The following is a 13177-nucleotide window of genomic DNA, read 5'->3' on the forward strand; positions in this document are numbered from 1 at the left end:
GAACCCTGTCAGGTAACTTCTGTAATGTGAAACAACTGTAAACTCTGAGTGTCCTAAATACAAAGGTGTGACTAATACCTTAAGCAAACACACTTAATCAGATTGCCGCTGCTGTTATATTAACACACTTCAACATATTTCATTTGTCTGTGCAGGGCATCAAGGAAAGCCACATCTCTTTCTCTGGGCTCTGGGCTCAATCTCTTTAATGGGCACAAATGATTATTATCTTTCTAATGAGTTCCAACATGTTGCTGCTTAACATAATAACAGAGAGCTTAATTTAAATGCAGATTCTCCCCCCAGTGGATCCTCCTCCCACTCAAATTCAACACACTGTAGGTTAGAAATCCAGGTAATTTACTTAGCACCACCTAGTGGGCAAAGGAGGACCCACTAGTGACCTGGAAGTCTGAACCCATCTTGGTATTTGAGATTTTGTTGCGCCCTTCCTCTGAGAAGTACAGTTAAATGTAATAAAACATATTCAAATGTATGTAATTCAGAATGAGAGGATATTAATTATGACAACTTTAAATCTAAATCATAAAGGGGCCAGCAGCCAACTACTTATATGACTAATTCATCATTTAGGACTCAAAGTTCAAATAAAAAGAACAACATTTAAAGCAGTATTAGTGGTGAAGTATATGGCTTCAGTAACAAAAAACAAAGCTGTATGAAGTCATTTACCCCACAAGAGGCCAACATTTCAAAATCAAAACATAATTTAGCACAGATAAAATATTGCGCCCGGCTATTTCAACACTAAGTCTGTTTTGATAAGATTCCTGAATGATCTGAAACTAAAATATCTGTTTATTCACTGTTCATTTTATCAGATTCTCTGTAAATGTTCATTTTAATAGGATTTGGTTTCAACAGCTATCTTTCCTGCCAGTCTTTATTCTTACTGATTTACAGCCTTGTGGTGAAAAGTGATTTCTTATTATTATTATTATTATTATTATTATTATTATTATTGTTGTTGTTATTAATTTACACAATAAAAAACAGACCAAAAATATAGGCAACATAAATAACAAATACATACAGAGGAAAAAAAAGAGAAACAAATTGTGCCGGCGAGATTAAGAAAACCCATAGGGGCTGGTAAAGGAAATCTCACCTCAGGTGTTGTTAAATGCAAGAAAATAAAATGAAAAGTCATCGAATCCACAAAGGAATACGAACAATAAAAGAGCAAGCAAAGTAGCATCACTGAATATACATAAGGAAATAATAAACAGATATGTAGGCTTGGCCTATATCCAGCCCTGTAGGTTTCCACTGCCTGGTTAGTCAGACAGGTCCTGAGACTGCATTTGAAGTTCTTCAGAGAAGTGGACTGAGCTGCAATTTCAATAAAGCTGTTCCATATCTGAAGCCCCTTGTATCTAATTGAATATTTACAGATCTCAGTGCATAACTTTGGGAGGTGTAGCCAGTTGGCATGTCTTGTATTATACGTGTACATCACTATTTAGTTGAAAAAATACTTTACAGTTTAAAAATGAATACACAAGTAAAGAATTTATTTATGTCAATAATTGAAAAAACGTTAAGCTTCTTGAAAAGAGGAACTGAGTGCTGCTAAATGTAGCGATTCTACAGATTTTTTTTTGCAGAAGATAAAGCTTCAAAAGGTGGGATGAATATGCCCCCCCCCCCCCTTCATTAATATATAGAAAAAATAAGAGGGGCCCTAAGATGGACCCCTGTGGGACCCCACAAGTTATAATGGCCCTGTCAGATTTCCATCCATTCATATTAAACTGTTGGCGATTATGAATATAATCATAAAACCATTATCATTAAAGTAAGTTCTTTGTCAAACGTACCCCCACGGCCATGTCAGATAAACTCAAGTATTCTTTCATCATCAGTGGATGTTGCCTAACATATGTGCTATATAGAATAATTTCTTTTTTTTTTTTTTTTTTTCATAGAAGACACAAGCACACTAGATGTTTTGCTTTGTGTGTTTGTTTGTTTTTGTTTTCAGTAGCTTTGGTAAAGTTTGTATTCAGGCGCTTGACATTTAAACCATATATTCATCACTTTTAACTTCACATTTCGACCTCTCTACTTGCTTGCTAACTACTTTCGATGATCTTAATCGCAGCACGAGTTGTTCAGGTGCAACAACTGGCTGAGGTTGGTGGGAGCTGCAGCCGTCTGGTAGTTTATTGGTTATTATGACACTAAATTTGACTGAAATCAGCCTCACAATCATTTGTAATCCTTCTTTTTTAGTCTACCTGGGGTACTTTCCAAGTTGGGAATAATGCGTTTAAAATATGGCCTAAAAACTTTACAATAATAATACTAGAAAAGGCATGAGTCACAAACACAGCATGCTATGAATTGATATCCCAACAATACTGTGTAGTTAAATTGGTCCTACCTGCTGTCTTCATATCTGAACTGTACTATGATGGCTATAATGACTATTATTGACGTGACTTTTGAAATAAGAACAAAAGTATGATTGATAAAACTGCATCATTAAAGGTTGAATGTGGAGAATGAGCAGAACACCGCCATCTAGTGTCTCAAGATCATAGTCGCAACAACACAGGTGTTTTCAGTTACTCTGGCTGATTAGACCTCTGCTTGGGTTGAAGGTGGGCGGGGCTTTGATGAGAATTTGATGGGAATGTATGAGGTCATAAATGTCTGTCTACCACTAAGAATGATAAAGGTGTACTTTGTCCCGCCTTAACAGGTGAAACAAAGCTAACAGGAGACTCAGGAAGATGTCAATCAATCACAGTAGACACACCCACACAGTCCTGAGAAGAGGTCTAATCAACCAAGTTAGCTGAAAACACCTGTGTGGGTGTTCAGGGGCTTTAAAAGCACTCAGGTTGCGAGGTTCCACAGACCCGGTCCAGTAGCCTACAGGAGACCGGAGTCTGTTTGAGCCTGTTTAAACCCATCCCCTCCGGCTTTACCGGAGTATACCGCCATTTCAGTAAGTAAACATGAAAGTTAGCTTACCGCTCAAGGAGAAACGAAGCCATTTGGGCGTGTGTTTTAATGCCACTGAACTCCTTTATGTCAGTCCATGGAGTGAATGCTTGGCCTATATTGAGTCTTGTTTTTTCCCGTCTCCACTCACTAAGCTTCTGGGACATATAACGCCCCCTTCACTGAGGCTTTCACCCAGTGCCAGCCTACAGTAGCTGTGCTGAACAACAGACAACCCTGGCAACCCGCAACGGCTGGTAAAACGTAAACAGAACGTGACAGAAAGTCATTGTCAAACCTGTCAAAACATTTTTTAAATATTAATTCAGACTAAATATACTGTATTTTTTTTTCATGGAAAAGCAATACTTTCATTTTGTACCCCTCAAAACGCCTGTGGATGTTTTTTGTTTTTTTAAATCTAGCTTTTAATAAAGATTCTACAAATTCAACCTTTATCTCAGCATCATATTTCTGCCTCTCTTGTGGCCTTCTATGACCAGAAAAGGAGTGTTTAATAGCATCACACTTAAATGAAATACAATGTGCAAACCTTCAATCACCGGTACCGTAAGTGGCATTGCACAGAACTAACCGCATGCAGATGAGAAAGCGAGTGCCAGCGAGTACCAGTTCAATGCTCAAGCACTGCCTCTCAATGAGCCAAATTGCCACCTTTGACCCAGAATCTTTGTCCAGCTCATCGTCCCTGATGCTTTGTGCCGAGGGTCCCTGAGTTTGGCTGATAGAAAGCTGTGGTAGAGTATGCTGCCCGAAGGCTGTTCCTGTCTGCTGGTCCTACAGGAGTATGCACGTTCTGTGCTATAATGATGATCAAACGTGTGATCTGAGGCCAAACATTTAGCTCTGTCATGTGTTGGCTGAGGATAACACACAGCATTGGCACTTTGCTTGCTCCCCCCCCCCCCCCCCCTGCACCATCTGGGTGTAAATAAACAATATTTATTTTAGTTCCTGTTTGAACAAATCATATGTGAGTACATTAAACCAGCAGCGTAAAAATACATTTAATCCTTTCAAATCTATTATTACATGCTCAAGTTTATTGCAGGAACAATATGTAAAAGTACTTCCCGAGGATTATTGTGCATTAAACCGGCACGTAGTGTTTATTTTCGCAACAGTCAAGTGCTTCTATGCATTAGTTTTAAACAGCTCTGCATTTAACGTAAAGACATAAGCCCTTTGACCTTCTCTCTCTTCTCATAGTGGCTAAGTTAGAATTGCTCCACTAACAGAAGAATTCTCTGTGTAAACCGCCATTAAATGCTGACACATGGTATTATACAGAAAAGGCAGAGGACACAAACAAAGATGGCCCTGTTTGGAAATAAATGTGTCATTCACATAAAGAGTAAACACTGTGTTCTGGGGGTGATGGCAGATTCAGCAACTTTCATTTTAGCACCCAGAGTTGCTGCTGAATCCTACCCGCCTGTCCCACAGTTTATTAAAAATAGAAGATAAAAGAATAGGGAGCTGATTTTACATTCACCTCTGCAGCAGCATCGGGCTCTCCACATGACATCGGCTCATCCCGTTGGTCCTTGTGATGAGGAGAAGAAGCCGAGGCGTCTGTCGCGTCCCACTGTGCAGTGGCCGTAGTTCTAGCCGGACTCGAACACCTCTTTCCGTCCCCGTCTGTCTCCTGATGTTTGGTGTCTCGCTCCTGCAGCATTTGCCTGTATTTCTTCTTTAGGATTAGATACTTCTCACCCTGAGACACACAGAGTCGATTAGCACAATATGCATTTGAAAAGATGAGAAAAGCACAGTCGTGGGTTATACAGTCTTTCTCACAATAACTTGTTTGTTTTTGTGAGAAATTTGTTTCTATTATACACTGGCTCTCAAACTGCGGTGTGTGTACCACCGGTGGTACTTAAGCTCTCTCTGGTGGTATGCAAAGGAATCTCCAAAGTAAAAAAAGGAAACATTAATCACTAAATTAATATAATACTAAGAAAATACTTAAAATTCTAATACCCGTGAAATGCAATTTAAAATAAGTTCAGCATTTCCTGTCACATTTTTGTGTCATTATCAGCCTGTTATGAAGTCGCGGTCATGAGCTACGAGCTAAACTGTGATGGCAGGATAGTAGGCAGAGGTAAAACCAGGGTTCCAATGGGTTCTTGAAATCCTTGAAAACGCTTCAATTTTAAAGTTGTGTTTTTAAGGTTTGAATTTTAGATAAAGTGGTTGAAAATATAGAAAGATGTAACTGTAAGGTGCTGGAAAAGCTTAAAAAAATGCACCTGGAAAGTGCTTGAATTTGCCCTTAGAAAAGGTGTACCCTGTGAAACGATTGGGTTGAAAAGAATCCATTTAAGTGAACGCTATATTCAGAACATTTTCACCGCTTTACTTTGCCATCAGTTTACATGAGAGGAACTGAAGCCGTTCTGTGCTCTCGTCAAAGCCACCAGCCTTTATTGACAAATCAGTGATTTTACCCTCAGAACACAGGAGTTGCTGGTCTACCTCTGCTGGTGGTTTTGATGAGAGCATAGAATGGCTTCAATTTCCTTTGTGTACACTTTAACAGGGCTCTCTGATGGCAAGGTAGAGCAATCAAATGATTCTAAATATAGCATACACTTGTTTTAGGTGGCTAAAATATGACCGCCATCTTCTGTAGAAAATACACTGACTATGGATAAGTACCTCATGCAACCGCACTTCCAAAAATCCAAACTATCCCTTTTAAGTATGTAATTTTACTTTTTAGTGGAAAAACAATTCAGACACAATTTGCTTTTCCACATATAAAGAGCCAGGTTAGTTACTTTGCATATTGTGGCAGGACCAGTTTCAGGCTTCAGTGGAACAAGCTTTCATCAATATGTGAAAATACGTCATTAGAAATAGTTTCAAGGGAAATGAAAACTGCAGCTGCAGTCCCTTGGGGGAAACCAGTTGGTACAAAAAAAAAACTAAGTTTGGACTCCTTGTTAAGTTATGATGGTTTAGCTGAAACCTTTTCCATTTGCCTGCTTATGCCACAGTGTTGACATATGAACACAGAATACATGGGAGCAGAGCTTTTTCCGCAAAAGGTCAAAGTATTTGAATAGTTTACTCACATTCTCTGACTTCACCACAGCAATTCGGTCAATGATCAGCTTGAATTCCTCTCTGTATTTAGCTGCAGGGAAAATATTTGACGTGAAAAAACTGAGAACTGAACGTAGCTTCTAATTTCCCACATTCAGTAAAACACAAGTGGTACCAACACACACAAATATATCCAATGAGGGCGAAAAGAAATTGCACAAAGTCAGCTCAGTTGTTTTATGTGGGTGACAGAAATAGATAAGAATTTAATACTATAAAGCACATTCAGTATTTCCAGAAACTGATGTGGCTTAGATTTAAGGGTGTGTTTACAATTGATGTGTGGTTGGTTGGCTACTGAGTTGCTAGTCCCTGATTTGTATTTCTGTTGCAGTAAGAGGAAGGAGGTCTGCTCCAGTGTTAGTCTGGGTGACCAAGCTAGATGCAGCTCACAGTGCAAAGAAAGAGTTGCTGAAATGAAAACACTGCAAGCTAATGTGGAGAGGAAAGAGGGTCCCCTCTAGCAAAGATCCAAACAGATCACAGAGCATCCCCAAAGGCAAAATCCTGAGTCACTTCAGACCTACAGTAAATCTTTCCTGTGGGAACCAAACAAACGTCAGCTGAAGAGCTGATAGACCTCTTCAGATAAAGCTATCTCCCTTTGTTTACAACAGTGAGCAGATATGTGCAGACTGTGTGATAAAGAGCAGCGAGGTCGCCCACACAAGCCAGGAATTTTCCAGGCGTAGGTATTCCATTCATGCCTAAGGTGTACATGAGCATGCAGCTCAGGACAATTGAAGTGTTTCCTTTTCCTGATGTGGACGGACAGGACATTTGTAAGTGGGATAGTTGCACCGCTTCACGTTCAACAACAACAGGAAATCCAAAGGAAGCAGCCACTTACATCTGTCTCAACAAACGAATTCCTTGCTCACCAAAGTGAGTAACAAAGTATACGTGCTAGTTATTTATTAGCCAAAGGTCTGCACAAACAAGCACCTCACACAAACACGCACGCTTACACCCCCCTCCCAACACCGCCACATTCTCACCATGCCCCAGTTTTCCGATCCGATGATAAAAGCAACCCCATTAGAGGTCTACATCCAGTCATGCATGTGGACTTAATTATGATTAAAACACTATCATCAAAATTACGACATCTGCAACCACATGCTATGACAGCCTTCACATGTCTGGGAAGCACTTTTCTAATTGGACAGACACGTCAGATGGCAGAGTATCAAGGCAGCTCCCTAAACCTCTGTCAACAACTGCAGTGCTGACATAGCATCTGGACAGTACATGCTGGCTACAGCAATACAAGGTCACTTTGGATAATCATTTAGGGAGGTTAAAATATGTTTGTAAGCCAAAGGTAAAGGGACAGTTGAATGGGTAGATAATGACTCATTACAAGCTTGGTATTTGTCTTCTTATTTTGAAATTAAACTGCAGATATTCTGCCTTTAGTCTGTGATTTTGTACTTTGTCTTTTAAGAGTTTTGTGTTCTCAGTAATCTATGTTTTTCTTGCTCATATGTTGAAATCAACCACCTACTGCGTATACTCTACAGGAGTTATACTCCCTAGACCCTGAAATTTGCATTAAAAAAATTAGCATTTTTTTCTTTACATTAGGTATTGATATCTCCTAACGATGACTGGATATTTTTATAACCATTTAAACTGCAATTTAAACATTCATAAACTGCAAAGATAACGCTTACTAATCTCTTCTAAAGAGGACCCTGGAAACACAGGGATGACCCCGCTAAAACTAACGCAAGCTAATACAACAGCACTGCAATGATCCTGTCCATTCCACCAGACTATGTGACTTCTGAAGGAATAAATGACCCAATCTTCCTGTTTACAACTAACAAAAGCTTTGATTTATAGGAGATAAAATACAATATTGCTCAGCTGTTGCACACTGCTACAGGCTTAGGTGGTCAGGTGTGACTATAGCTTCATTTGGCTAATGTGAGCAGACTCCTGGTGAGGTACAATGTGTTTTAGTTTTTTTGTGATAAATAATTGAATGGTTATCTGTGACATGTTAAAGTAAAGTCTGACAGCAGAGTGGAGAGAAGTTAGCAAACTGGCTCAGTAATGTCAGTTACACAGCAATATGTAGCATTTACGCTGCATTATTTTTTTCCTATAGATTAATCTGATGATTATTCTCTCAATTGATCAATTAAGTTGTCATCGCATGACAGTGAAAAATGTCTTGTTTTGTTTGACCCACAGTGCAAAACCCCAAATGTGTAATGTAAGGAAAAAGGAAAAGCATCAAATGCTCGCATTTGAGAACCTGTAAGCATCACAATGATGGTGCTGCCAATGAATGTCTGTCCATCAACTAATTGATTAATTGACTATTTGTTGCAGCTCTTGCTAACCAGCGGTATCCAGTGGCGATTGCTCTAAGACTGACCCTAAAATGTTACCAAAAAAAAGGTGGTGAAATATGTAGGACCTGAATGTGTGTACATTTCAGTGACTAAATACGCCCTAGAAAGCCTTCATCTATTGTTCAGAAACAGCTTCTTATCACAGGTAACCAGAGCAACTTCCTTCTCATTCATCGCCACAGCTCCACAGCTCTTTACACAGTCGGACGCTCAGCTTCTACTGACTTCAGTGGGGAAGCGTAGAGCGGGTTGTTCCACTGCAGCCAAACTAGTCGCTCATTGGATAAATGCTGGGCTTTGTCCCGCCCATCAGATGCTCAGCGTCTATGGGGGTCTATGGGGCAGTGGGCTGGCCCGGACGCTCGGCTTCTGCATGATGATTGGATGAGCTGTCTGAGGCGGAATCTTTTTTTGATTGACAGCTAAATGAGCGAATCAGCGATCTTGAAGAATAAACATCCACCGGAGCATTTTCCAAGTTTTTCATTCCGTTGTTCTGAACTGATCCGGAGACTTTACCGATCCCCAGAGACTTTGTCTTTGTTAAAAACGACTAGCGTTGTGTTTGGCGACTCTGTTCTGTCACTCTGCGGTTTCTTTACCCAACGAGCAGCAGCAGCTGTGGAGCTTCTCCTCCCGTCACTCACACTCACACTCACACTCACAGGCGGTCACACTTCACAGTAGCCTGGCGCAGCAGCTCCAGCTGGGCCAAGGCCGTTTAAGCAGCCTAGCTCTGCTGGCCATTGAGAGGACACTGGTCAAGTCCCTGGAAAAGACGCCTAGTTGGTACGACAAGGTCACAGATCATTTTCTTGAAAAGGAACGAAGGTTAGAATTTACATATAAATGAACAAACACATTTATGATGTAGGCCGGAAAAATTAGCTTCCCCTTCTTGAAAGACCAGAAGCCGCCACTGGATTGGACATACAAGACTCACATACAAGGTTATTTTGGCAATGGATTTGCTTTGCTTTTTATGCATACATGCAGCTAAAAACTGTTATTATTCTTTTAACGGTTACATAGCTTTAAAGTGGGGTGGACAGGATTCATAACAAGGCCTTTAAGGTTGAATTAAGTGTGCATATTGCAAAACATTTGTCTGAAAATACCAAATGTGAGAGGAATTTTGGTGTGTAAGCAGTGATTCAGAACTGTTGCATAAGCGTGTGTACAGTAAGTGGGTGGAGGAGAAGAGCAGGGCCACACACAGTCAAATCTCTTTGCAGAAAAGAGTGGGAAAGAGTGCATTTTTAATTTCATGGGGGCCACTGGGCCTCATGTGCTCATGTGTCACTGTATGGTGGACGCTTATTGTGAATGGGTCGGTTCAGGTCCTGCAGGAAATGACACAATCCCTGCAGAAACTGTGTGTTTGGAGGGTATTTTAATGCAAACCAGATGTCAGCTTTACACTACAGGAACAATGGAAGGACATAACACAACCGTGTGTTATAGCAGACTAATGACTGTAGCGTCTAAATAGATGAATCACACCCCACTAGTCCATGAATATGAGCAGTGTGGGGAATTCTTTGCGCCATCTCTCAGCACCGACAAGTATAACTGATGCAGCGGCGCCTTCATCACATTTTTCGGGTTAATATTTTCATCCATCTGAATCCACGAGACAACGACTCGCTACTTACCACGTAACTGCGAGTCACTGTGGCCAATAAAGGGCTTAAAGGTCCTCAGTATGTCTGCATTTTTGACTCTGCCCGAGCTGCCTCCTCCGGCGGAGTAGAAATAATCCAGCAGCGCCTCTTCACTCACATCACCCATCTCTGCTCAGCTCTTACTGTTCGTCTTTGTAGCTTCTTTAAAAAATATCTTTTCTATTCTCTTGGTATTTGTTCACTCACTCGGCCATAATGCAGACACTCCTCTTGGCTAATTTGGTTGTAGTAACTTTACATTATCTGAAGTTCACTCCACCCAGAGGAGCCGACCGCCGCTGCGCCTCCTCCCGTTAACCCTTTAAGTGCACCAGCATCTCAGCACCAAGTTTACACTGGAAACTGCCCTACTGCGCATGCGTCAACAGCTATGCAGCGTAAAGGGTAGAGGATGGTTAACTTTACATACATGTGACTTAGCAGCTAGTTATCTATGACGTGTCAGTGGTAGTTTAAAAGATAGAGTTTGGGTTAACCAGTATACTCTAAAACTAGAAATGCATTTTTAAATTGCTGCTTCCTCTGTATCTGATATCACCAACAGAGGGTCCGGGACCCCCAGAGGGTCCGGTACCCCAGAGGGTCCTTAAGAGTTATGGCAGGGGGCCCGCCAAATTGTTTGAAAATCTTTCCAACGTTTCTTTTTCATATGAAAATATACATTAACATGAATGTAACGTATCCCCTCCAGCAAATCACACCATAAAAACAAGTATTAGAGGAGTTTGACTGACAGATAGTGTTAGCCTCTACCATTAGCCGTTACCGCTAAGTAAACATGAAAGTTAGCTTACTGATGAAGGAGAAACGTAGCCATTTGGGCGTGTGTTTTAATGCCGTTGAACTCCTTTCTCTCAGTCCATGGAGTAAATGCTTGGCCTATATTTACTCTGGTTTTTGCCCGTCTCCGCTCACTCAGCTGCAGGATTGGAAAACTCCATTATACCCAGTGCCAGTCTAGAGTAGCTGCACCCAACAACAGACAACACTGGCAACCCGCAATGTCCAACGCTATTGGCTGGTACAATGGAAACAGAACTTGACAGAAAGTTATTGTGAGACCCGTAAAAAAAAAAATCAAATATTAATTCAGACTAAATGTATTTTTTTAATGGAAAAGCAATACTTTCATTCTGTACCCCTCAAAACGCCCCGTGGTGTATTGTATTGTATGTAGCTTTTAATGAAGATTCTACATATTCAACCTTTAACTATCTCGCTAGACTTTCGCAAATCTTGGGTTACCACCGACACACGACCAAGAAAAACATGTTTTTTAGCAATGTCATAGAGAAATACTACACTAAACCCACAACCCTAAGCAATTGTTGGAACTCACTGTTACCACGGAAAGTTGACTTAACCTGCAAACAGCTAGTGAGCTGCTACCACTGAACTCTACAATCATTATGTAGCCTATACAGTCTTCCGTTATCCATGTTTTTTTTCCAACGAATCAAATGTTTTACCATTTTATGTCATTTAAACGATTACTGAGAACGGCATTTGCATGTGTTTTCTTAATTGACAGTGTGTTGAGCTCTTAGGATCAGGTCATACATTACAATTAAAAATAATGCATTTTATCTATAGAGCACCTAAGTTAAAATGATCATTTGGATCACAAGTTGTAAACCAAAGCGAGCCCCCAGTCCTGCTTCTCGCAGCTCTTGTGTGCACCCGTGATAAATGGTGCAGGGCCTGTCAGTTCAGGTATTAGACACAGAACACATTGTCAGATTAATTGTGCGATTGTGCTGTAAATATTAAATGTGCCGGACTTACACGTTAATCCCTCTGTCCTCCTCTAGTATAGCTTCTCTTTGAACGAGTCTCCATTTAATTTAGAAATGGGTGATTTGTATTTCATGTTTTAGGCTGCTGCTCTAAGACGACAATATTGTAATTACAGTAAGCTTCTTATAAGCTGATACAATTATTGAGGTGAGGAGTTTATATTGTCGTGTGAAAGTGGGACCTTATGCTCTTTCAATTTAGAAAACAACACAACTTTTACCAGGATAAAGACATTTGATCCTCCAGCATATGCCACGTCTTTGTGGAATGAATTTATGCCAGAGAGCAGCTGGCAATACATTATCACCTTGCTAGTGCTGTCAGGGGGAAAACACAAGAGGAAGCATCGACCGTGATTCATTTTGCCACGGTGTCTAAACAGGAGCTAGTTTGGTGGAAGACGTACTCAGATGTTTCACTAAATTAAAGGTACCATTAGAAAGATCACAAGTAAAAGTTCTTCATGTAAAGTCATTCTTAAATAAAAGTATGGAAGCATTATCAGCTAAATATGCATCAAGTATCAACATTGAAAGTAGTCATTCTGCAGAAATTTGCTAACTGTGATTTTATCATATATTACAATATTAGATTGTTAATAACACCTCCAAAGGGTCACAAGGTAAAGCTGAAAGATTGTGAGATCACTCACTCACTCATCTTCAACCGCTTGTCCCTATCGGGGTCGCGGGGTCCCAGCTGACATCGGGCGTGAGGCGGGGTACATCTACGTCTATCACAGGGCACATAGACACAAACAGAGACAGACAACCATTCACACCTAGGAGTCATCATTGAACCTAACACCTGCATGTCTTTGGACTGTTGGAGGAAGAAAACCCATGCAGACACGGGGAGAACATGCAAACTCCACACAGAAGGGCCCCAGTCGGGATTCAAACCAGGAACCCTCTTTCTGTGAGGTGACAGTGCTAACCACCACACTACTGTGCCACCCTATTTTAGATTGTGAGATGATTCAGGAAAGGAGAAAAAAACAAGTTAATTTGTTGTCATACACTTTCACCTCTTTTGTCCTCAAACAGTTGTTAATCGTAATGGTACATCTCTGCTCGACTTGACTCACTTTTTAGGTACCAGGCCTTTTCTCTATTTTGCTTTCCACTGCGGTTAGTACCCCCTTAATGTAGACGGTTCAAATAAACAGCTGCATAGGAGCAGGGAGTTTTAAGTAGATCTATAAGAGGATAGTGAGTT

At 40.6% G+C, this 13177-nt stretch overlaps 1 protein-coding gene across 1 annotated transcript in view; it reads right to left on the reverse strand.

The window, feature by feature from the left end:
- Positions 1-10340, reverse strand: part of LOC310951981 (uncharacterized protein) — a 28899-nt gene extending 18559 nt beyond the window's left edge. Inside the window, exons 1-3 of the mRNA XM_083920468.1 lie at positions 10133-10340; positions 6081-6142; positions 4490-4711 (exon numbers count right to left, since the gene is read on the reverse strand). Of these exons, the coding sequence (XP_083776594.1) occupies positions 4490-4711; positions 6081-6142; positions 10133-10268 (420 nt within the window). The 5' untranslated portion in view covers positions 10269-10340. The remainder of the gene's footprint in view (positions 1-4489; positions 4712-6080; positions 6143-10132) is intronic.
- Positions 10341-13177: the final 2837 nt, after the last annotated feature.

The sequence above is a fragment of the Echiichthys vipera genome, assembly GCF_963691815.1.
Source record: "Echiichthys vipera genome assembly, chromosome: 9".
Taxonomy (NCBI): domain Eukaryota; kingdom Metazoa; phylum Chordata; class Actinopteri; order Perciformes; family Trachinidae; genus Echiichthys; species Echiichthys vipera.